Source organism: Indicator indicator, chromosome 2 (assembly GCF_027791375.1).
Source record: "Indicator indicator isolate 239-I01 chromosome 2, UM_Iind_1.1, whole genome shotgun sequence".
NCBI classification, from domain to species: domain Eukaryota; kingdom Metazoa; phylum Chordata; class Aves; order Piciformes; family Indicatoridae; genus Indicator; species Indicator indicator.
In genome coordinates, this window is record NC_072011.1 from 12,172,962 (window position 1) to 12,199,841 (window position 26,880).

At 40.3% G+C, this 26,880-nt stretch overlaps 1 protein-coding gene across 1 annotated transcript in view; it reads right to left on the reverse strand.

Moving 5' to 3' along the window:
• The window catches only part of SGK1 (serum/glucocorticoid regulated kinase 1), an 82,965-nt gene that overhangs the window by 43,088 nt on the left and 12,997 nt on the right, over nucleotides 1-26,880 (reverse strand). The window contains exon 2 of the mRNA XM_054398124.1: nucleotides 12,733-12,948. Coding sequence (XP_054254099.1) covers nucleotides 12,733-12,948 — 216 coding nt within the window. The remainder of the gene's footprint in view (nucleotides 1-12,732; nucleotides 12,949-26,880) is intronic.

The window sequence follows — 26,880 nt, forward strand, 5'->3', positions numbered from 1 at the left end:
AAGTAATCTAATCAGATTTGGGAATGTTAGTGGGTCACATGCCCTTTCATAGCTATGTATCTCCCTCATGAAAGTTCCCAGTTGTGCTTAGAGAGCCAGAGATTCAGTTTTTCCATTCCTTCAAAAGATACATCCAGCATGCAGGTGGTCTTCTTTCCAGCTGTCCACGAAACTTTAAAGCAGATGTAGCATAACCAGTCTTCCATCATTGCCACTGAGACCATCAGCAGGATTAATTGATTTATGAATTGTGGCTTTCGTCCAAGAAGAGCCTATATTTCTCCTCCAAAGTAACTGGAAGAGCATTCTTAGCAAAGTGATAGAATATGATCCTAAGCTACTCAAATTTGGCAACAATCAAGCTGGAGCCAAACAGATTTTGAGATTGTGACAGAATTGAAGAAGTCTGTTACCATCAGCCTCACCACAAGGCTGCTGCCAACACAGAGGAGGTTCAAAGTCAAGTACATACAGCAGTTTCAGTAAAAGAAAAAAAAATACACTGAGAAATGTTTTATGGAGCCTTTGTCTTTTTTCTCTTTTTTTTTTCCCTAAACATTTTCAAAACTTAGAAAAGAAAACTTTAGAAAATATCTTTTAAATATCTTCTAAAGATCTACTGACAGCTGATTAAGGAATGCAGTACAGACTTGTATATCTACAGATATTCCTATAGGTCTTATTTCTACTCAGTATTTCTGGATTGAAATGTGAGGAAGAGTCAGGCTGCTAATGGAATACATGGCACCGATACAGTCTAAGTTTTGCAGCAAGAGGCTTGGAAAGTGTCCAGATTGCCTTTTTCCTGTGCTATTTCAGTTCCAGACTGGGGCAAGTGGCTAAGTTCTGCAGGGTCTATCAGTTGTGCTAATGTGGTAAAACCACTGATTCAAAGCCTGCAGCAGAAATCCTGTAGCTGTAAGAGAACAAAGGGGCCAAAGATTGCGAGCATTGTCACCACAGGCAAGCCTGGGAGGACCAGGAGGCGCCAGATCTATTGGTAGAGTGCCTTCGGAATTGGGTGTGAAACGCCCCTCCAAACGCAGAGGCAAAGCCCTGAACTGAAACTGTGGGGGTGGGCTGGAACTACCTCAGGAAATGGCCAGTTTGCAGTTGAGTTTCATGCTCCAGGTGTGTCTGTAATGCGGGATCCTACAAAAGGCACATTGTGAAGGAGAAACTACCTGAGCATAACAATCTTTTATGGTGTATCCCAGTTACTTCTTTGCAAAGACTCCTCACAAAATTGTGGAGTGTGGAAAGCATTAAGCAATGCTTATCGAGGTGGAAAGTTACTCTGCAGTTCATGTGTGAAGTGATACCCTGCATGTGCAATGTGCCAACAGCCTGTGATAAGAACTTTGTTTCCTTCACTGTTATACCAGTTCCATTTCCCATGGCTTTCAGAAGCTGATGTAATAAACTCCTAGTATTCTTGTATGTGGAGCATACAAGAAAATCAGCAGATCACACTGGTGGACACAGCGTTGGTAGAATTTTTTTAATTTCCTCTTCAGGACAAACTTGCATTTATCAAAGTGGAAGAATCTGAAATCCCCCTGCCCCTACAATTGCTGTGTTATCTGAAGGAAATAGGAACCAAAAGAAGACCGTGAAAACTAGTTATACCTAAATAACTTCACTCTAGAACAGACACTCCCTCTTCATAGTATTGCCTTGTACACTCCTAGGGAAGTGATGATGCAGGAAAGATTATTTCCTTTTAAAATATGACAACCCTGAAGGTCACTGCTGAATAGCTTCAATTCCAACATAATGAGCAAGAGTTTCTAGAGGCACTTGCAACTCCAAGTGACTCTTGACTTGAGGTCCTGTATAATTCCTTGGCACATGATAGGTGTTACTTTGGCTTCTGCAAGGCTTCTAAAGAACAGTTCAGTGCATTTGTGTCCAAGAGTTAAAAGTGCCTACAATATCTGGTGACTTCTAACAACTCAGCCACCATCAATGTACATAATCAAAGCAAATATTTACATAAAATGTTATTTTGACACATTAGGGATATAATGAGCACATTTTACTGACACAGTGATTTTAGAAAAAGAAAGCCACCTCCAGAGCCAGCTGGAACTGTGAACTCTGTAGCATTTCAGTAATGTATGACAACATGGAGGCAAAGCTAAAGAGAAAAAAATCCAAACATTCAATTCTGACAAAAACAACTGGTGATTGAAGTAAGATGCACAGACTTCTGAAATTCTTCCAGTTATATTAATTAGATTTTAAAGATACTTTTCAGATACATGATATTTATCTTGACAGAGCCTTACTCAACAGTTTCATTGTTTCATTCATTTCACTTTGGTGCTTTGAAAAGAAAGCAAGTTTGTTCTTTTCCTCTGTAGCCATTCCCTCAGTAGCTGTCATTTATTATGGAGAAAAAAAAGGATTGTGTTGTATTTCTGTATGCATTTGTCTTTGTGTGCAGCTATATTTTTCTTTCAGTAGATGTATCTTGGGGCTTGGGGAATTGTTTTGATGAAAGGCCTGCTTTTTAAGCCAAAATGTCTTTATCTCTAATACAGCCTCAGTCCCTGTGGGCTAGATGGGGGGAAAAAAAAAGAAAGAAAGAAAAAAGAACCCCTTAAGAAACTAAACATCATTATCTTAATAATGCTAACTTCTAGGCATCTCTTTTCTAGGCTATGACCTGTAACTCTAGGTAGTTCTGCAGATACCTCTTTAGGAGTACTAGATGCTTCAGAACAGCAACAGCCAGTATGCTGAAAATAGAGGGGGAAGTCTGTTACCATTAGCTAACTCCTTCTTTTTAAGTGTATTTTTTTAAACGCATCTCAAGGACAGCAATCCCTGCTTTTATCTAATACCTCAGGCCTGACATCAAATGCTGTAATTGTGACAGGTCTTATTTTAGTGTCTTTCTATTCCAGAGAAGTCACATCTTGCTTTACGTGAGGCTGCCTGAAATAGAGTGGCATGCCTGATTCTCAAGAATGCAGTGCTCTCAGCTACACCAGTGCTTCATCCTACAACTCCTTAATGCAGAGATACACCTTGCAGCAGTGAACAGAGACCAGGAATCAGCTAACCTGAAGGGTGTTCAGGCATGCTAGCCAGGGTTTCAGCAGGCTCTTTGGGTTTTGTGTGTGTTTACACAGAGAGGTGCAGCTGCAAAAGGAAGCATTCATAATATCCTCCATTTGACCTGAACAAGTTTATTACAGAGTAGTAGCTAGAAGGTGCTTAGGGAGTGGGGAAGTGTTTCCCCCACCTACCAGATTTGAAAAAGTGTCTGAATTGCAGTCCTTGCTTTCCTCAGACTTCCACTTCACATCTGCAGCAATAGTATGTGGGAGGTACCCACCCTTAGCAGCTCTTTCACTTATTTTTCAGGGGCTAGATTGGGTGCTATGGCATTCTCTTGAGCATCATTTTTACATGCTAATCCTTCTTCATGGTTTGAAGAAATACATCTAGCCCCTTTTTGTGTTTTCTGCTTACTTAGGACTGTTCTGTAGCACCTAATTCTGTCTCTGCAATGTAATAAACTTTCCTAAGTCTTTTAATGCCTATTTAGCTGTAGGCAATGGATTCTACTCCAGAAGGTAGATGTTATCAGGCACCCTCTTAAAGCATGTATTGTCTTTACCACATTTGTAGTTTGTTTGAGGTTCTTTGTCACTGAATCATAGAAGGGACCTTAGAGATCATCTGCTGCAACCTCCCCCCCATGGGCAGGGATGCTTCACAACTAGGCTTAGCTGCACAAGGCCTCATCCCACCTGTCCTTGCAACACCCCTAGGGAGGAGGCATCCACAAATTCCCTGGGCATCCTCTACCAGAGTCTCAGCACCCTTATACTGAAGAGCTAAGATTCAGTCTAAACCCACTCTCAATCAGCTTAAAACTATTCCCCTATTGCTAGACAGCTTAAAACCATTCCATTGTCCAATTGCTAGACATCCTTATGAAAAGTCCCTCTTTGTGATGACTTTTGGTATTTCTTTGTGTTTTGTGGTTTGATAGGAAAGCAAAACTCACATGTTTTACATGACAGCTCACTGCTAAGAATTTCTTAATTAGAAAGGTTTGGACTACTTGTCAGCTCCTTACTTAAAAATGTTTTTTCCTAATTTATAGAAGCTCCATGGTCAACTCCCTCCTCAAGATTTACAGATATCAGGTGGGATTACCCTCTCCAACAAAGCTATCACGAAAATGTGATTTTCCTCCAAAATTCATCACCCAGTTTACCCAAAACTAGCAAAGGATACTAAAACCAGTTCCTTCTTTGCCAATAAGGCTCCAAGATAGCTTTGAGACAGTGTAACTGTTGTGAGTCTGAGTAGAGTTTGGGTTTTTCTTTTTAATGGTAATATCAACACCATTCGATACAATATAGGCCACACAAACTCTTTGAGCAACTGTACTGCTGCTTGGAAATAATTATCTTTCCATTAATGCAAATAGCAAAAAAAGCTAACATCATGCATCTCTCAAATCCTGAGAGTTAATTATGGAAACACTTTTAGAACATCCTGTGCTGACTTTTCAGAGGGTGAAAAAGATTTCACAGAATGTAAAGGGTATAATTGAATATAGAGCAAGTATAGTGTGTTAAGATAGGAGACTCTGAGGTGTCCTGGGATCTGGGAATTGCATTAAATTACCTTAAATGAGCAGCATGAAGTGTATTAACTAACATTACAATAGGATTTAGAGAACGCATGACTTTACTATGGAGGTCTTAGACAATTATATCTCTTTGTGCAAAGAGGAAAGTTCTACATAAAAGGTTATCCAGAAGTTCTAGGAAGAAAAATAGTGACACTTATTTATAAACTGCAAAGGAATGCAATGGCTATAACATTAACACTAAGGTCAGAACAGAATTACTCACTGCATTACTCACACTGACCAAGACTCTTGGGAAGTGCTGTGATATCTTTATCTTCTTGGGGTAGACACACGAGTGGGGATAGACTAGACTGAGGAAGAAATAATCTTCTTCTTATGGGTCAGGTTTGCATTTCTTTGGGGAGAAATGACGCACAAGACTATTGCCAATCTTCAAAAGCACAGTCTGGACTGGTAACATGGCCCTGGCCCCAGCCAAGTGACTGGCATGGCCCTGCAGCCACTCCTGCCCTCTGCGTCCCCTTGTCTGTCCCCTGGACGCCCTGACTATGTTAAAACGTCATTTATTTGTCCCTTGATGGATGGCCTTGAATTTGGGTTTAAGTCATACTTAAGTCAGGTATTTTCTAGAGCTAGTCTCAAGTGGTCTGCAGGGGATCTTACTCACATGTTTCTGAGTTGCTTTGTCTCCAGTGCTGCTACACTTTAAGAGGGGAGTTTTAATTGCCTGTCAGATTAGTTTTTTGAATTTGTCACACAATGCAACAGACTCCTTCATTTATCTACTGTGAAGCACTGAATTATCATCAAAATGAGAAGAAGCAATGATTACAAAATGGGCAATAAACAGATTAAAATCAAACTCCACTAGAGGAGAGTGATTCCAGTTGTCCCTGATGAATATAACCTCTGAAGAGCAAATCAATCTAACACAGCATTAAAAAGGATGGGTTGGTTTTTCTTTGTTTGTTTGGGTTTTGTTTTTTGTTTGCTTTCAAATAAAATGCTTTCTAACTGTTTTTTTTTTTTTTCCCTTTCTCTTTGACTTTAAGTACTAAATATTACCAGAAGCAGGATTCTGGAGAAACAGAAAATATTGTCCCATTCTAGTAAGCAAATCTCTTGACTTTCTGTATCTGACCACTTGCTAACCAGAAATGAGCTTTCTCTGTCCTGCATGGACAGAACTAAAGAGAAATTTAGTCTGCTATGTCTGGTTTAATATCCTCACACTCTCTGTGATGGGTATTTGCTGGATATTACTACCAATGTAGAAACTGATACATTTCTCTGATCTCTATGACTGTCAGCAAAGTCATTTGAAGCACCATATTAAAAATAAAAATAATTTAAGAAAAATACTATAGAGAGAAAGAGATGTCATTTGCAGTCCAGGTATTACAGCAGCACCGTGGAAAGTATAATAAACAATTTTTCATCTGTAGATACCCTCAGGGAAAACCCTGGAAAATTAATTTCTTTAGGATAGAAGATATTTTAATTACCTTCAGTAGTGCTGCACCAGTATTTTAAAAAGGAGAAGAGGGTGTTTTCAGTTTTTGATATTGACTTGACCAATTAATTTAGCAAATGTGTGGCACTTGAGCAGACCTGTGATGGGTGTACAAATGACTGAGTGCCTCACTGCGTACTTTTAAAGCAGATGATTGATGTATCACATTATTTTTTTGAGTCATGGAACTGATTTGTATGCTCCGTGCTATACAGACATTCACTTTGTCAGTTGGGACTGTAAAAAACCCCACAGGCAATTGTCTACTATTCAGTCTTTGGCATTCACTGAAATTACACATAATTTTGGCTTGTGCATTTGCAAACTGTGCTTTGCTATTTCCATCTGAAAACGCTTTTGTGCTAAACATTTCTGACTCGTCTAAATAAATATTATCCATAATAACCCTATATCAATCCATTACCAACCCATGAAAGTACCTACTGCATTTAGATTGAATCCCTGAAACAGAGCCTGCTCCTACCTCACTCACGTGCTGCCTTCACAGCTGAGTCTCACAGCTGCTGAGAATTGTGAGCAACAGAGAAATCTAAGACTGCTTTTCATCTTGCTAAAGCTATATGGTCTGCAAAAAAATCCCATTTGAGCACTGGTCTTTGGGCATGATCAAATTCCCTAAGTACTGACACCTATTGGCAGATCCATAAGACTGTGCTTATGGGCAGAGATATGTATTCAAATGTACTCCATTCCAAATTCCATCAAAAACCCATTAGTGACACATTTATATCAATAGCTAAAAGAGCTTTAGTGCAGTCATCTAGAAACAACTATTTAGGAAATAGCTGTAAGCTATGCTGGTGAAAATGAGTTTTCCATTTGAGACTGTCAACTTGCAGGATTAAACTACAACTTTGACTTGTGATGATCCAGAAAATATACACTTTCTGCAGCTAGAAGTTGTTGAATGGAAAGAAGTGCAAAATACATTCTATTCTATTCTAATTGCTGGTATTAAATCACTTGCCTAAAACTTTCATTTTCAGACAGTGCTATAATACCTTTCTGGAGCAGAATATGATGGCTGGGTTTACCTGTATATGAAAAACAGTCAAACAATGACTATGGTTGTAGATTCTTAAGTTACATGTAGTATGCAAGTATTTCCTTTACTGTTTTGAACATCTTTTTCCTTTTTTTCAATACAACATGGAACACTGAAAACAGGACTGCCCAACAGATTCTCTCTCTCTGTGTGATTCCTGTAAGTACAGGGTACAGTCCCCAGTCTCAGTTGGATACATCCTCATCCTCCACTCTTAGGAGGCACAACAACATATACTTTGAAATCTGGAATAATCAAGTGTAAAGGTAGGAACATCCTATACACTAATATATTAAACTCCAGCTGTGAATAAATGTAATTATTCTGTTTTGACAAAGAGGTCCAGATTCCTGTGACTCTTGCATTTAAAGCCTATTTATACCATTCAACTCCTTACCACATATGAGATCTTCTCATTCAATTTATGCTTTTACTTTAAATTATTTTGCCTTTTTACTTTCCAGACCTATCCTTACTTTTCAGTTTTGCAATGGAACAGGCAAATGGAAGGCCATATTTTTTTTTTTTTTCTGGAATGAGCTTAAGAATATGGTTATTTTCTTATCAGAAGCTTTTCCTGGTTACAAGAATGGATAAAAAGGAACTCAAAATGTATAGAAATGATCTTCACAAGTGTTTCCTGAATCCCCATGTGGGGAGGTTCCAGCATGCACAAGACATTTGGTTTCTCATACCAAATGTCAGCCTGAGCTGTAGTCTCATTCCACCACTGGCCTCTGTCTGTCCTTTGCTCCTTGGCAATTTCTTCCCAAAGAACCTACTTACTAAGGCTTCTGCAAACCACTTCAGAGTGGATCTCATTATAGAGACGACAGGAAAGAATGACACAATTTAGCCTGCAAGTCCTCTCCCAGGCAATTTTTTTTCCCTGGAATCACTGGTCTGTCCTCACCCACAGTGGATATATTTATGTCCCTTCATTCCCATATGCCTCCAGAAGTGAAAACAGTGAGTGAGGGGCTGTACTCCTTGATTAATGGGTAGAGGATCTGCTTTGATGGATGTATGATTGACCTTCTGGGCTGCCCTGAGCTCAGGTCTTCAGTAAGCTATTCTCTGTGGCACCCAGAGCTGCCTTCTGGAATAATCACAGTTAATTTAAGACCCTGCAGTGTGTTCTGAGTATTTCTAATTATTCCATCAAAGTGCATTACCATGTTTCTGTCTTTATCAAGTGTAATCTGCCATCAGGTTGTTAATTTGCCTAGGCTCTCACAGTCCTCTCCAGATTTGATTTCACTGAATGATTCTGTTATGTGAGGGTTTTTTTTTTTGTTCCCCCCCTACTTTTCTTTTTCAAATTATGTTTTATTGCAGCATTTTTTTTCACTTATTTTCATTCTGGGATTAATTGTCCCACACTGGGCTTTCAGGATTTCCATTTCCTTTATTGCATATGTGCATATGTTTGTGTATTAACTAGCACTTACCAGGGTGTAAATCACATGATGCCTCACTGCCAATGCAGATCATTAAATGTAGGAGGGCTTTTTATCCAAAATGTGTGAGAAAACAATGTTTGCATAAAAAGCCTAATCAGATCTGCCACCAAACTCTTTCTTTACAGAGAGCTACACAGCTACATCTTTTTTCTCATCTCCACATTTTCCTAGTCCATTAAAAGGCATTCATTTTTATGATGACCCTTTACACAATGTATTTCATCTGAAACATATTCTTACCCCATGTCAGATGCAGGTTTCTAGAAGCCATGTGCTATTTATAAGAGAGTTTCACAAGTAAAGCTATCTCAAATAATTGCCTAATGTTTGGTTTCAATATATTTTTTTCAACATTCCTCAAATTTGAAGCAAGACTTGAAATATGGTAAAGTGCTGAAATCTGACTGAAATCAAGAACTCTTCCATACACAGGAGCTTTAAATGCTTTTTAATAGTAAAATAAATTCCAGCTATTGATCTAACATGATCCAGAAGTGTCTTTGAGAGTAATTAACTTCCAATAAGCTGGACAGGACTTGTCCAAAAAGGAGGCAACACTTGATTCTTTGCAGCCCTAAGACTTTACTGGTGTTCCTTCACCCACTGCAGTGGGTGAAGAAGATTTGGCCTCTGCCTCAGCAGCCTCCATCTCTTTTCCACTGCCAGTCCCACAGCAGCAGCAAGAGAGGGCAAAGAGACCAAAACTCTGCCAAATCCGCCACATCACACCTGATGTGAGGATACATCCCTCATGGGGGCTGGTGGGGCTCAGTGCCCTGCTCAGCATCCCTGAGCCCCCAGTCACGGAGCAGTGGCTGTGCCCAACACACAGAGGTGCTCCCAGCAGTTTAAAATCATGTTGCTGAAATGGAGTAAGTACATTGGTTTGTTCTTTCCTTCCACTTGTCCCCTAGCTAGGGGCAGCACAGGGTTTTTGTTTAGTTTTGGAAAGAAAAGACAGCTCTAGACATTCAGGGCTTTGGTCTGCTGCATAAAGATGTGTCCGTGGTGCTTCAGGACAAAGGCCAGTTGATAGATAGGGCAGCAAGAAGCCTTTTTCGACAAAGTGAAAAGAACAGAAAAAGCCTTGAACCTAGCTGTTGGCTCTGAGAAAAAAAAAAAGAAAAAATAATTTGATCTCACTAACAAGGTCTGTTATCTTTTGCCTGTTTAGGGAAAGGTCTGAAACTAGGACATAACAATACACTGTGAGCAGCAGATCATGTAGAATATGAAAGATTTTTGTGTGTGAATGTATGTGGGTATGATTTCTCTCTAATAACCCATCCTGGTAAACCCTCCTCTGAGAGGTTTAAATCACACCTAATTTTCACTAATGTTCCCCTCTCCCTGTTTGGTAGATTCCTAAGCACATCTAAAAGGTGGTTTTCCCACTCATTCAAAACGAATCTATTTACATGGGTTATTCATCTTAAAGAATGACAATTTATTTTGAAAGGAAATTTACCCTTCTCATCAAGATAGTAAGTTTTATGCAACCTGAAGTATGTAGATAGACATGGAAAAGCAAGGAATGGTTATTGCAAATCATTATCCTGGCAGTGGTCCAAAGCCTGTAGAGCTTCAGCTATTAACACTGGTAGAAGAAACAGAAGCTTCCATACAACTAATACACATCAGTTACCAAAAAACAATAATATACCTATGTAAGTCAGTATTGTGCAAATTAGCATTGGTTTTCTGGCAATGCCTGGACATTGCCTAGTCCACTGTATACAATGTGGAAAAGTGCTATACAACTACAGAGAGAATATACTATCACACAAACACTAGAGGAGACTTAGTAGAGGTTACATCAGTAATCATTTATAAACTCCAGCTGACACATGCCTTAATAGAAAAGCCTGTGGAAGAGGAAATGGAAGCATATCATAAGAAAACCCCCCTCATTACTTAAAATGCTTTCAGTTTCAATATAATCTTATTTACATCACATTGATTTTTGAAGACCCCACTGCATGATTACCATCACAGTAAACAAGCAGTAGTGATTTCTTTCCCTGCTTTTGTGTCAGAAATAAGAATAGGAATACAGACAGGAGTTCCCTTGGGTAATGTGGTTTAATCAGGTTGGTTTTTAGAAGGCCTTTTTCAAACAGATCAGAATAGCCTGAAATATGTCAGAGAAAGCTTATGCCTACAGTAAGCCTTTAATAATATTACACAGCTGATTTCTTGTTGAAGTAATTTGTCCTTGAGCAAAAGGACAGGAGTCAATAGGATCCTTGCATGTGTTGGTACTGGGCATAGCACAAAAGGAACTGTAATCACTGTACCAGCACCTGGTTGCAATATTGAAAAGCAGAAAGGAAGAGCAGTGGAGGAAAAGAGGCAAGAATTAGCCAGGAGAGTCTGCTGGCACACTCCAGGTTCCCTGCTGATTTAACATAGACCACATTCTCTTCTCCTTGGAATATGGACTGTCTCTGTTCAAGTTCATTGGTTTAAAGTGAAGGGAGTTATTTCACATTTAACTGTCTTGTGCCATTTGTAACCCCTGAACAGAATCTCACCCAGAAATTCTCTTTAAACCTGGAAAAGGTCAGACATGGGACTCCTTCAGCCTTTCTTATTAAGATCTTCCTGCCTGGTTTCATTGTAGAAAAAGAGGCAGCGACCTTACCTTTAATCACATCAAAGACTCTTCTGCTTTAACTTACTTAAAAGACTCCCTGTGCAGGGTAGCTTTATCCAAGGAGTCTTTTGCCAGACAACGGGTTTTTTTTAAATCAGGATGCAAAATTTCTCTCTTGCAGCAGACTCCAGCTGCTGAGTAAGCAGCCTCTCTGCTGTCTGCAGTAAGGAGAAGGAGAGACAGGTCTGGGATGATCTGTGTTCAGCCAAATCTATCCCATGTGCATGTAAAACCTAATGGGAATCAGTGTGAGGCCCTACAGCTGTGTAGGAGTACAAGTGATTTACGGCAAGGCAAAGGATTTGCAGAAGCCTCCATCTTTGGTGCTTTCATTTTATAACGCTTCATCCTGAGCAAAGTTAATCTTCTTAATGAAGTAAAATGGAGGAGTAATTAGCCCCTCTGCTTGTGCATATGTTTCACCAAAATGACTTTGCTGGGTTTCTGAAGTACACAGGACTTCAATGTTTACTTGGTGTTTGAATTTCCCTGTTTAAAAATGCAGCAGACGTAGCATGAAAAAATGTTTCTGCTGTGAGCTCTGTGCTAAGGCTCTGACAAATGCCTTGTCACATTTGCTCTGCTTTGTACTTGGAAAGATTCTTATTTGTTTGCTTTTATGCTTCTACAACTCTCTCCCTTTTCTTGTGTGTGAACCATTTCCAGGCAGAGACAGTTCTGTCAGGGATGATGGGCTCTGAGCAAAACTTTCTCCCTGTGTTCACCTTTTCTCCATGGGTGTCATGTGGATCTGAATGATAAATGAAAGGTCCAAAATCTGCCTCAGAAAAGCCCCACCTTGACCACTTCATCTCCACCCTGGCACTTTTGCTGCCTTCCCCTCCGTGTGCAGCCGCCCAGCACTACACTCAGAATTATGTCATTTTTAATACACTAGCATGCCTGAAGGCAAACCAAGGTTTCTTCTGCTTGAAAGACCCACTGAATTGTTCACCCCCTGCTCAGGAAAACTCCTTGAGCCAAATTCTTGTTTCTAAAGAGAAAGCTAAATATGGCTTAAGGGTGGAATAAGGGTGGTCTTGTAACTGTGGGACAGAAGGCCAAAAATGATCAAGTCCTGGTTCTTTTCATTATTTTGGAAGGACAACATCATCTCTCCTCATCTCAGTTTCTGTGAAACAGGGACATACTACTTACTGTAACTACTAATCTGTTCAAATACTACAAGACCACATCACTTTGGTGAAGAACCCTTCGTTTCTCATGCAGTCCATGGGTCTCAAAGCTCAAGGTAGAAAGCAGAGTCCAGATGTGCACAACAGCCTTGGATCACAGACTTTTGGATTTTGGAGAATCCCCTCTCTCCAAGGGAATCACAGTCTTCTAGGTACAGACCCATTCAGCAGTGTGAAACACGTAAATGCAGTTAGGGGGAAGGAAAGAGTGGCTTACTTTGGTACTTCTCTGGCTCCCCCAGGAGCAGGACTCAGCCTCCTGAGGAGCGATGCCTCGCTGGAAAGGGTGGTCGCTCAGGCAGGTTTGGCACAGAGGAGGGTCAAGCTCTGAATCCCCTGGAGGTAAATGCACCACAGTGGACCCTGGGTATTTGAGGCTGCTGTGTGGGTGCTTTTCAACGCTGACCATCGGGCTCTTAATCCACCTTCGTACCTGCCAACACAGAAAAAGGTTGTGAACTCTCTTTGCTGTATGTCAGCTTCTAGCATGGTGCAGCAGGGTTTCTGATGCAGATGAAGACACCGATTGAGGAAAATAATCAGGTGCCATACTGAGTTAGGAGCATTTTTCTATGGGAGGAAGTACTAGGCCATGTCAGGGTTCACACATGAACATGCACCACAGCCAGGGTCTTTATGCTGAGAAGAATTTACTGATCTGTTTAGCTGTAACACATAGTTTTCAGTCTTTATAAAGCTGTAAATATATACACAATAGACTGCTGAGAAGAGTAAGACAACCACACAAAGCAAGCACCCCCAGCCTAAAGAGCTCCATTCCCCCTGTGGAGAGAAAGAAGCTGGTTTTTGTGAGTATACCAACTGTAATGCTATAAGCTTTCTGCAGTCCTTTCTCTACAGCAGTATCTTTTGTTTCATCTCTAACTTCATACACTATCTCAGCCTTTTCTGTGACTCCCATCACTACATTCAAGAGTCAGTTTCTCGTGTTGACTTGCCCCAAATTTTGACACAGCTCCTCCAGCCTGCCTACCCCTGCCTTCTCCTTGTCTCTGCACCATCTCAGCTAGGGCTCAGTGCCCTACAGTAGGAAGGACTATTTATGAGCATAATATGCTGTGCTCCCATGGCACGATGTCATCTGTGTGCACTTTGTTTGTTCTGCCTTTCAATTCTGTGACAGTCTGTTTTCTGCTGTGTGAACCAAAGATATTGGATTTTCTAACAAGGCAAATGAGGAGTCAGAGACCTTTCAGAGCTCTGTTTCCAAGTCATTTTGTTACTGTGATGAGATCACCTTATGAGCTGTGCTATATTTGCACTTACTCTGACCAAAACTCTCATCTGAGTGTGATAGATAGGAAAGGATCAGGATAGGTTTCACCAGCTGAGAGAAAGAAGGCTGAGACAGACAGAGCTGACAACTCAACCAGCTTCCTACTGACAAGAGGCAACCTCTTTGCTCTTTGAGCTCAGTCTCCTGTCTGTGCAGGGGAGAGGTGAAGGGCTGCAAGGGACTCACATCAGGGTGTACAGTGCTTGTGTCCTCTGCTTCTGCAGGAAAAAAAACCAGAAAAAACACTTGGCCTCAGCACTGCCATGCTTCATTAGGAAATTGTATTTTCCATTAGAGGATGCTTTGCATCAGGAAAAGAAACATTTAATGTTACATTAGTCATGCCAAGTTTTTGATTAACAGTGGAAGTCTGTATTGCAGCAACCAGTTACCAGGATCACATATGATAAACAAACAGAATGAAACATGTCTAACCAGCCTTCTGCTGGTGACTCCTCCATGAATGATACACCTGAAATTGCCCTGCTGTGCTGACCTGAAGGAAATCTCCAGGCTAGGGAAACTGTGCTTTCCTCTCTGTGGAAACCAAGCAAATAGATGTCCTTCTATGGACAAATGAGACACTTCCCGCTGCATTCCTCACTTGCACTTTTTATAAACATTTAAGGTAGATGATGTTAGCTCCTACTTCCATGCTCTGCAGCATCCCTACAGTGTCAGCTCCCCTTTTGCTTGCTGTAGTTGATGCTCCAACTGGCAGGTATCATGTCTGCATGCTTTTGTAACAAATTTTGCAGAGTTGAAACACAAGTTGTTAAAGTTCTAGGGAATAATTTTTCCAGGATGTTGAAACCAATGTATGTGTTTTACTGAACATCTCTGCTGTTGTAGTTAGAATCATAGAATCATAGAATGCTTTGGGTTGGAAGGGACCTCCAAAGGTCATCTAGTCCAACTCCCCTGCAGTCAGCAGGGCCACCCCCCATTAGCTCATCATTAATTAGGAACATTACAAACATATTTATGCATTAGAAAATATGGCCTCTACAAAGCCTCAACCCAAAAGCAAGAAATTCTGCCATTTCCTGAACACACAATTCTGTACTAGTGCAGAGAGATTGTTGGCTCATTCTTTTTCTTATCCTGACTTTTTTTTTTTTTTTTTTAGCTTAAGGCTAAAAGTTGAAGTCATAGGGGGAAGGGTTATTTTCTTCAGATTTTATTTCAATAAACAGGTTTTGAAACTGATCTTTTGACCCCAGTGGATTTTAAACACATTTGCCAAGCATAATTGATTCTATGATTGTTAAACACATAATTAAATATACTGGTATTACCAAGTAAATTAATGGTTGTGTGTCTTGATCTAATTCCAGAATCTGATATGTTGAAAAGAATAATTATATTTCTGATCAAAAACCCATGCTTGATTTTCCAGTGTAGTTTTATTATGGGAAACATAATGTTGAATGTTTTTCTGAGAGGACTAAATTGCTTCATTTTGTCCTTTTTAAACTGGGCCTGGTGATCTGTTGTTTTCTGACCTGGTTCTGCCTTTCGTCCTTCATGTCCTGCATCTTCGGTTGTGCCAATATGGGTTCACACAGTGTGCAAAAGTGTGCATGAAAGAAAAATCAGACAACAGGGAAGGGCCTAGGCTATAATGAGATTAAGTTTTTCTTAAAAATTCAAGAGTCATGGCCCAATCTTTCACTTGAGACTGCTTGATTGCATGCAGCATCAACTCGAGCAGGAATTTGAATGCAAATCTGGGGTTTAGATTTCATTAAGACTCAGTGAGGTTTGGGTTTATGATTTCAAATTCAGGACATTTGCAGTGACACAGTTAATCAATAATTTCTGTTGTAGCTTTACCTGTTGTTTCACTGTCCTGTGTTCCCATTTATAGATATCCAGTCTGTCTGCCTATTAAGGAGCATTCAAAATACAGCCTAGGTACTGCTGATACAGCCAAATCTATCAAATTAACTTGTAGCTCTACCTTTTAATGGCAATGAAATATACATTCAGCAGCGTAATGATCATAAATTAAAAGTCACCCTCCAGTGCTTTGACTCATGTGAATGGTAATGATGAGAGCAAGTAACAGAGTGTGCATTTTATCAAGCTGTACACACCCAAGTGTAGGTTTTATCTTCTGGCTCTAGCATCAGCAAGTGTTCCCTCAGTTCAGGGTGAATCCTAAACATCTCTTATCATTGTTTATGCCAGACTGACTCCTAGTTTTACCTCAGGTGCATAGCTTTGTCTTTAATGAGTTTTTGCTGATTAAAAGTGTTGGATTCAGTGGATGTTTTCAAATCATAGGTCCATATTATTTGTACATTGCAGCTTGTACTGAGAGATGAAGGGATATGATTATGAACGCTGCTGTGGTCTAACTATTGTTCTGTTCAGTGCAACAGGGCTTTAGGGAAACTAAAGTGGGAATATTTCAGGAGTAACTAGCTTTGATACTGAATGGGCTAGAAGGAGATTTTTTGGTTTTTTTAATGGTTGGAACCAGTTCAAATAGGTTAGCACACCCACAGTTCAAATACGTTGACAGAGAAAAGGCTTAAAACAATTGTATTTTTCCTTTGTAAGATCAGGCAAAGTTCAGGTTCACATGCATCCAGCCACATTTGCTCAGTCCAGGATGCCATGCTGACTCAGTGAAATATACACAATATTTCAATAAACTTAAATGAGTCACTCTGATAAGTAATATATATTCTACAAGCATCAACAGAAACCCAAGACCTGCATAGCTAAGCCCAGGGAAGTTGTTTTTCTTCTTTCTGAAGTGTTTGCCTCTGACCAAGGCACCAAGCTGGGGTTCTGTGCCGCCTGCCTGCATGCCCAGACCTGGCCCACAGCTTCCTGAGAGAGTTGAGCAAGGGGCTGCCACTTTAGTGGGTGCCAACATGGCACATTGAGAGCTGGCATGTTTGTTATTTTTAGAACTTGTCTACGTCGATGTGTTAATGTCCACTGACCCAAGAATGAATTAGGTAAATACACAGTCAGTTTTTGTGTAGACAATGTTTGGTTTTTGTTTGGTTTTTTGTTTTTTTTTTTTTTTTTTTCAGAATGAAGATGGGCATGGTTCATTTTGTAGCTATTTCCTTTATTTCTCTAAATTAAAAATTCAGATTTTATTCTGGATTGGAAAGACCATGATAATTTTGATTACATTTAAGTAATCTCTAGTTTCACATCTTCAGCTAATTCAGACCAAGATTCCTCCGTACCCCTCTGCAGGCAAACCCTGCATTTGCCTTTTGAAACTGATAGATCATGCAAAGCAACATGCACAGAAGAGTGTGGTAATTGTTATGAACACTCTGAGTGAAAAATGAAATGGTTCACCACCGATTTTCAACAGGTATCCCTATCCAAAAGCATTGAAAATTTTGATTTGAATCTGGAAGTATGAATTGGCAGTACCTTTGCTGCAGCAAGGCTAAGACTTCTGAAGAAAAACAGCTTTGCTGGGCTTAGCTAGGCAGGTCTCAGGTTTCTATTGATGTTTGTAATTTATATATTGCTTTTCAGAGTGACTCAGTTAAGTTTATTTAAATGTTATGCTTATATATTAGTCACTGAATTGTAAGTCTACACTATAGGCTTTTTGTCTAGCTTTGACCTTCATAAACTTCAAAGATTTTTGCATGTTTAATATTTACATTTTCACTAGACAAGTGCCTTAAATCTGTAGCTATGTTTGACTTGGACTATCTTAAATGTCAGTAAAGATTTCAAAGTGCAAAGCTTAATTTCTTTTGAATTTGCTTCCACTAAGCAACTCCCACACTGAATTGTACAATAATTTTGAAGAAATTTCACATAGTTTCTTCCCTGACTGACAAAGACAGCTTAACAAGGAGCAGATATAGTTTTTTTTTATTTAGGGCATTGTATGATGCTCAGATACCAAAATTCTAGTGCATCATACTTCATGGCAATGTAAGGAGTATTTATTATTTAAATATACTATTATTTTTATTTTTACCATGATATCCATCTACCAGTAAATAAACTAGAGTCTGCTCCTGGCTGCCGGAAGCAATTCTGTCCTGAACTGCTTCAGAAGATTTCCGTACTTTCATTTCCAAGGCAAGGCTCTTTATACACCCCAGGCAACTTCATCCACCGTTTACAAAGTGTAAGCAGCTGACTCTTTAAGTGTGTCTGAAATAATCTGAGCAGGACAGAGCAGAACAGAAAGAGTTCCCAGTTTCTCTTGTCCCATCATAAATAGTCATGATGTTTCTTTATGCCTTTTTCTCATCAACAACTCATGTCTGCTAGAAATTACTTCTATTGCACAGCTGCCTGTTGTAGAGTGCTCAATAATTTCTGGTTAAGCTGTAAGGGCATTTATGTGATTCATTGTTCCCACACTAATTCTTTGAAGCTGCAACCTCTTAGGCCTTTGCAGATGGACATAAGTTTGCTTTGCTGGTGGTGTGTATTGAGCAGCTGCCTGTCGGTTGCAGTGCAGTAGCATCCTGTCAGCATCCTGTCACGCTCAGAGCGAGTGCCTCTTGCTGCTTTCTAAGGTTGAGCAAGAGATAATCTGTACCCATCCATGTGGACAGGCAAGAGATTCACCAGATACTGCATTACTGCTGTTAGCTAGAAGTTGATTCAAGATGTTTCAGGGAATATTTGTCTTGCTTTGCTTGGAGAGAAAAATCAGAGCAAGAAAAAGATAATTTACCAAAATTATCTGTGAAAGAAGACCAGCTTGGATGCATCCAATAACACAAATAATTTCTGAAAAGAAAGAGTCTTGAAGATGCCAAAGCAGCTCATTTCAACTTTTCCAAATATAAATATTCCACATTTCAAATCAAATGATGTGAATATTTTTTAGCTTTGAGATAGCACACTGTGTTTGGAGCAAATGCAATCAGCTTCGCACTCACAGACCTTTGTGGCTGGGAATAAATTTAAGTACGCCTCTATACTCTGTCACTTCTGGTTTTGGTGGACCATCAAGGGATCTTTGCAACTAGTCCAAATTATTTGGTATTTCTTCTATTTCTTGCAATGACCATAAACAAACTGACAAAAAATTTTCCCATTCTTCCAAGGTAAGTGAATTCAAAGAGGGTTGTACACCCTTCTAGATAGTAGCCATCTCATTAATCCCAAACTAAGTTGAACTCTGACTGTTCTTAGAGAACAGTTCAAGCATGGCCTAAAATATTACTGAAAGATGGACAATATTAAAAAATTACTTTTAATATTTTCTAACTCTTGTTTGCTCTAGTTTCTTTGTTTGCTTTACTTCCTAAAACCATGATATCCAACAGTGATAATCACTCAGACTAGAAAATTTGCAGATGTGATTAAATGAGATATGCCAAGTTCCAGGGGTTTTTCCATTCCTGGCTCTCCCTCTTATGTAATAACAAACAGATACAGCTTTTAATTTCATATGGCTCAGTTGTCAATGGCATCAGTTGACTCAGCACATTTTATACTTTAATCAGGTATTCATAAGCCAGTCCCCATCACTGTAATCAAGAGCAATATTTTCCATGAGAGAAACAACAGCCTAAGGCTGCTACCAGTGCAGATGTGGCTTTTGCTGGAGGGAAGGAGGTGCCAATGGCACCAGTGGCCATCCTGGTGTGTCCTTTCTGGCTTTGAAGACTCTGGAAAGCCCCATGCTTCTTAGGACACCGACAAGCTTGTTTGCTGACTTCCCAGCTGAAGGTTTTGCTCTCAAGAGTGCTGAATACATTGAAAATGAAATGTCACCTTTACACAAGAGATCTAATGTCTTGCTCTTTGGGATCTCTTGCCAAAGGAATTAGGCCCTTTGTGGATTTAAGAGTCACTTCATTAAGTCTCAGTGCCTGGTGCAGACTACTGATTTTAGTAGGATTTAACCATACAGTGTGAATACTCGTACTATGGGCCAGTAAATATGAATGTGAAAGAAGAAGGGTGTGAGTTTGTAGGCAAATTTGATAGGCCATTAAATATCTAAAATTGGAAACATCTGATGAGAACTGAGAGTAAACTGAATGCTGGAATGGTTTAAAGGAGACTGTGAAAATATTCTTAGAGTCCCATTATTATCAGCCAGTGCTCAGTGAAACAACACACCCATCAGCACAAAAGTATTGAATTTAATCAGATGGCCTATGTATCCACATGCTCTGTATGGCAGCATTTTCTTCCTATGAAGCTTTGGATGGTCTTTTTTCCTGGTTTTGGTTTGGGTTTTTTGCGGGGGGGAGATTGCTATAAACCACTATGTGTGCTTAAACTCTTGGGTACTGAAATTTCTATTCATGAATGTTCATGTTTACATCACTTCATGGGTTTTTATGGCTCTCAGTCACCTCCTATTTACATGTTTCATTGCAAAGTCTCTGGATATTTGTTTCCCTACCAGACAGTATCAAATGCCTTGACTGTGATCTAGGTCAGTGTGCACATGTGTTTTAGTTCTGCCTCCCAGTGATATCAAATGTACTTTTCTCCTTCTCCAATTGCAGTTCATTTGATCCCTTCTTTCCTTTTCCCGGCGTTATCTCTTTGCACCTCAGACCAGGATCTGAATTGTCATCCATTATGTACACCCTAGGTGGAGAGGGAGCTCTTGGAATCATCTCCCCCACAGCCTTTTGAGCGGCTGTAAGGAAACCTATTTAAAGTACAATTAGGGAGATTACAGAATGAAAAGCTCCATTGTTCAAACTCTATACAGTCACCTACTTAAATGGAAAGTGGTAAACGAGAGGCAGGCCGATTAATGCCCAGACTGAGAGATATCACTACTCTCTAGCTGGCTTTACATTCAATTTGTCATGTCCCATAGGAAATGCAGCGCAGCAAAAAAGTCAAATCACCTCAAGCTATTTTTTTCCCCTCCAGAGCCCTGAGATCTGTCACTTTGTTGGTTAATAATCACATTTTATTTAAAAAAAAAAAAAAAGAAAGTGAAGGACAGCTCACTGCAGAGTCATCATTTACAAGTTTCTCTGCAAACTCAAAAGCTGCTCACTGTAAAAAGCAGGCTGAGACTGAAGAACAGACCACGCTGTTTCCACACAGGCCTGGATGAACACGGCCTGGATTCATGGAGGGATCAGCCCTCCAAGTGGCAGGAGAAAGGTTGCCTGCATGTGAAGGAGATCCAGGGAAGGATGAGTTGGTCACAGCTCATGCTGGAGGGGTGCATGCTCTTTACAACAGCCCCAGCACACTTTGGTCACAGGCAGAAGGTATTGCAAGACAGAGGAATGCAACCCTGGCTGCAACAGGATTTCTACAAGCCCTAGGGAAATCTGTACCAGTTCTCTGGGGTTCCATTTCTCCTTCTATCCTCTTCTGACATTCCATCATTAATTCTTTGTGGAGAGCTTCCACCTTTGTGGCTGCGTATAGATGTGACTAATAATTGTCATAAAGGAGAGCATATGAAGGTATGTGTGATGGTCTGAACTTGATGGCTTTCATGATCTCCCTGCAATTGTTGAGACCATAAGGGCTCAATCAGAGGAATGACCTACCCTAGTTCTGTGGCTTTTTTTATTTGGAACATGTAATAACATCCTACCACCTCCTTCTGCCTCCAGTGTGGTGGAAAATTTTAAAGGTACAGCTTAAAACTACCACACTCCAGCAAGATGGATTTGTGAGATACAGCCAATGGGCAAACTGGTTTTGTGTAAATGTCCATAACTTCACCATGCTCAGCACACAGTTCTCCTTCAGCTCACATCCCAAGGTTTCCTCCCACAGAAAACACTGTATAAAAAAAAGAACACAATCATCCCAGCACATCAAGGGGTATGTACCTGAGTCTGAGGGCTGGGAAGTGTTTGTGGGTTCCCCAGTCCCAGGTACACTCCTGGTTCATGCTGAGAATTTGACCTGTTCAGTGCCACATGTTTGCTCATGTTTGTTGTGCTGTGGTGAGCATTTTGAGGCTTTTGTTGTGGTCTTTCATCAGCACTTTATTGCTATTTAGACATACACACAGACACACACACTCTTTCCCAGACCATATTATATCACTTGCCATAAGAGCATCTGGCAGAAATCAAATGTATCTAAGAGGAAGCATAGTAAATGTTTCTATATTTGTTGTTGTCATCACCTGCAGTGTTAACATTTGAGTAGTTAAGGCAGCTTTTTATGATCTCAAGTGTGAATGTCTCCAGGTCATAGTAGCAAGTCAGCAAAGGCAAGATTCTTACAAACATATGTTGGCATGTGACTGCAGCTGGCCATCAATCCGAAAATATGACGAATACCAAAATGACTTAAGGTGTTTGGACACTCTAAGTACGGGCTTAAATAATCCTGCTGAGCAAGTTGCATCCATGTAAGTCAAGGCACAAAGAGCAACAGAAAGCTTAGACACACCAGTAATGTCAGTAACAAGTGTTAATGAGAACACAGACAGCTGCCTGGCTGATTTTCCAGTTCCAGTTAATGGAAAAGTTCCTGCCACTTCCAGTGGTGCAGAAGAAAGTCTGTAAACCCCATGTCTCACATTGATAGCTAAATTAGCTTTTGCTGTGCTCTGGTATTGACTGCCTGATTTGTTTTAAAAGCGGCATAAGAAAAAAAAAAACCTAAACAACAGAACAGGCACCACTTAGGGTTTTCCTCTCTTCCTTCCCTCCATGTTGTCCTTGATAACAATTGTTAGTCTCATGGGATTCTTTTCTCTGTGAATAAATAAATAACTGATGTGTTGGAATCAGGTAAGAGCTCTTGGATCAATTGTAAGCACTGATGGCACTTGTTTCTACAGGAGATGAGATAATAGATTCATTGTCCATGCTGGAGTATAAACACCCTCTCTCTGTGTATTATGTCAAAGAGGAAAACAAAACAAAATGGGGTTTATTGTGTATGTGCAAGCCTAATCTTTCCAGGCTACCAAGTTAAAAATGCTTTTCATCTAGATCAAATAAAAACAACACGAACAATGCGACCCCAAAGCCTGTCCAAACATTCTGAGGCTGCTCGCTCCTACCTTCTCTTTCTCTATTCCCTATTTCATATGAGCACATCTAATTGTCAGCAAACCAAGGCAACATTTATTTGAACTCCTGCTCTGATAAACACCACGTCCCACATCTATTAATCAAAACCTCAAAGCAATCTGCAGGGTACTGTGAGCATCTGAGCCAGACACAGGAGCCGGGGAATACATGGTCAGATGTGGATGGACTGAAAAGATAGCTGAATGGAAGAAAAAAAAAAAACTCAAGCAGAGCAAAGATCTCTCACCTCGCTTTTTCTCTCTTCCAGTGTTCTGATGCAATAATTATTTTGCATCCTGCAGTAGTCTGGGCTGAAATACCACAGCATTATAAAGCTTAGCTGCAGTCCAAGAATAATGGCTGCAGTGGCTGAACACAATGCATGACTGGATGAAGCATCTAGTCCCCTTCAGTACACATCCGTAGCTGTTCAGTCAAAAGCTTCATACTGTTGAGAGCAGTGAAGCATACTTTGTGTGGCCTGAAATTAATAACTTTCCTATTCCTAATTTGAGCCTGATACTGCACTTCACTCATCTCCTTTTGATTTGGCAGATGGTGACCCTTGTAATTTGTTATATAATATTGCATACCATCATCGGGTTTTTTTATTGATCTTTAAGGCAGCCAGGATCATTAATCAAGCTGATTTAGAGTGACCACTCCTTCTGGCCCTGCAAGATAGACATATCACAACATTCACAGAGCTGCAAGACAGATCATATACCTCAGCATGCTCCAATATTCCTGGAGCAGCTCCAGATGAGAGACGACAGGTTTTTTTTTACAGGTCAGCTCCTTTACAAGGCAAGGCTGGGCTGGGATCTGTCAACAGGGACTTCAGCAGCCCATGTGGACTCTCTTGCAATGTGGCATTACAGTGTCATGGGGCAGGCTGCACATCCTCAACTCAGGAGCCCTACCTGAGCACTCAGAAGCTCTCAGGAATGAGTTCCTCTCATCTAGCAGACTTCTGGGTGACACAGACAAGGGAAATGCTTTTCTTCTTCTGCTCCTGATTCAAAGGAGGTATCATTGCTCAAAGGCACATCTTCCAGGAAAATATTTATCCTTTCTCTTTGTAGCTTTTTCTAGTGCCAGTTTGCCTTTGCTGTTCAGTTGCTAAGAACACTGTTTGAGGAGAAACAGAAAATCCTCCAAGCTCAAATTAGCCATTTTTAAATGACAACCCAGCTGAGATGCTGTGTATAGCAGTGTGTGAGGCACAGATACATTTCAATCAGGATTTATAATATCACTTTACTCTGAGCAAACCCTTATATCTTAAACCACCACCTTCAATTGAGAGTTAAGCTAGGAGAAGGTTTTGTAATTCAAGAGTTTTCACAAATCAATCCTGTGTCAAATATGACCAATTTCACTGATTTTTTTCATCTTAATTCCTCTCAGTAAGGATAATCAAAATGAATTTGTGGGGCATGTCACCACTTAGTACATAACTGTCACTATTTGATAACATAGTCCTGAATAATTTGTAAAGAAAACATCTTGCAGCAGCTGCTCAGAATGAACATAAAACTCCTTTGTACAGGAGACTCTTAAGAGGTTAACATTTTTTGGTTAATGATTCAAAACTTTCTGTGCATGATATTCTTTTCAAGATACATAATGAAATCTAGCTGAGTCTATCTGAAAGGTGGACCTAGTATTTATAGCTTTTCCTGCTCCCAAAACTGCAAGCAACATCTATTTCTAGTCCCGTGAGGAGAAAACTACACCTTCTGGTTATATTTCAGTCTACTCTGAAATTTGTTTGAATTTTTATCAAGCTTCCCCTTCCTCTCTAGAGACTAGATGCTTCATCCATTTGAGGAACAGATCTTAGAGTCCTCCTTGGAGACTGGGAAATGACTCAGTACTTCAAAGACAAAACAGCAAACACTAAATGAACTAACAATTATGAAGCCCCTTTCTACTGCAGTTTCACCACCTATAAACTGCAGCTGTTTTAATTTGTGAAACCAATGAATTTCTACTGCACCTGTCAAACCTGCCTGGCATTTCAATAAATCGTTCCATGTGTTGATTTTGCATGTCTTAACATAGCCTGAGAAACATGGGCTTAAAAAGACAAAAAGCAGAGTTAATCAGAGTAAAGCCACATTTTCAAACTGCCAATCATATGTATATATATATAAAAAGAAGTTATTCAGTGAAAGATGTAGTAACAGATGCAAACCAGACACACTTAAGAAGTATGAAACAGGGGAGGCTTTCTTTCTGCTGTTTACATTATTTTCCTTCTTAGCTTAGTATTTTTCCAGGGACATGCCACAAACACAAGAACCGTGTTGCCCAGCTCTTTTAGCTGCGGTGGTCTCCACTGTGTCACTAGATAATAGTATGGCCAGCAGGACAAGGGAGGTTATTCTTCCCCTGTACTCAGTACTGGTCAGGCCATGCCTTGAGTATTGTGTCCAGTTCTGGACTCCTCAATTCAAGAGAGATGTTGAGGTACTGGAATGTGTCCAGAGAAGGGCAACGAAGCTGGTGAGGGATCTGCAACACAAACCCTATGAGGAGAGGCTGAGGGAGCTGGGACTGTTTAGCCTGGAGAAGAGGAGGCTCAGGGGTGACCTCATTGCTGTCTACAACTACCTGAAGGGAGGTTGTAGCCAGGTGGGGGTTGGTCTCTTCTCCCAGGCACCCAGCAGCAGAACGAGGGGACACAGTCTCAAGCTGTGCCAGGGGAGGTATAGGCTGGATATTAGGAGGAAGTTCTTCACAGAGAGAGTGATTGCCCATTGGAATGTGCTGCCCAGGGAGGTGGTGGAGTCGCCAACCCTGGAGGTGTTTGAGAAAAGCCTGGATGAGGCACTTAATGCCATGGTCTGGTTGATTGGATAGGGCTGGGTGATAGGTTGGACTGGATGATCTTGGAGGTCTCTTCCAACCTGCTGATTCTGTGATTCTGTGTTGATTCTATGATTGTATGATGGCAATAAAGACCTTTGTTCTAGAAATACAGGTTGAAGTGTAAGTCATCAATACTGTCTTATCAGCTTGAGGACTGAAGTCTTTTGCATGTGAGGGTTATTGGTTTTGGGAAGCCTGTGACTGGAACAGCTTGTTCTGAGTCTCTTGCTCCACATGCTTGGTTGTGTGTGGGTTTTCTTTTATCTAATTCTTGCAAAAATTAAAAAATTCTGAAGTCATCTTGGGTAAAAGCTATTGGAAGCTAATACTTTTTTCCCCTGAGTGAGTAGGGTGAGCTGGTTAAACAATAACTAGGATATCAGAGAAAAGTATCTACTGTTGAAAAATACCCTGCAGGCAGGAGGATCTGCATGGTTTCAGCTTGGTGTGTAAACCTTTCACAAGGATCCTACTCAAGAATGTAAACTGCTGTGTAAAAGAACAAGTGAAATGAGAGAGGTACCACTTTGCTTAAAGAATTATCTTAATTTAAAGCACACAGAAATTGAAGAAGGAGGAAATGCCTGAGACAGACAAGTCAGCCAAGTTTTTAAATGGACTGAATAGTATTTGCATTCTATGTAACCATTAAATAAGAGAAGTCAGACCACAGTCTAAGGTTGTGGACTTGGCCAGTGACTCCTTTGCTAAGGACAACATTTTCAAAAGCAGCAAGTGCACCAAACTCTTGGCTCCTTGCAAGCCCTGTGAGTCACTGAACTCACTGGCAGTGTGAAGAGCCTGCTGGGTACATGGCACGCCTGCTTGGGGCTTTTTTGTTTGTTTGTTTGGGTTTTTTTGTTTTTAGTTTTGTTTTGTTTTGTTTTGTTTTGTTTTTACCCTGCTAGGACAAGGGGATTAATTTTCAGGTAGCTTACCTACACTGGAGAAACCCAACATGGATGTCTGTATCCAATATGCATGCACAGATCTGCAAAGACATTTGGGTGCAGAAGCTTCTGGGGTTCTCCAAAGTTCACAAAAGTTCCTACAAGAGCTTCATGAAACATAGTGTTCTGGACTTCCTAGCAGCTTATGATGAAGAAGAAACACTCTCTCCTTTTGCCTCTGTTTAGGCCTATTCAGTGCACAGGCTACCAAATGGGAAATGTCCAGGCAGGTTAGGCCTTGGAGGGGAAAAAAA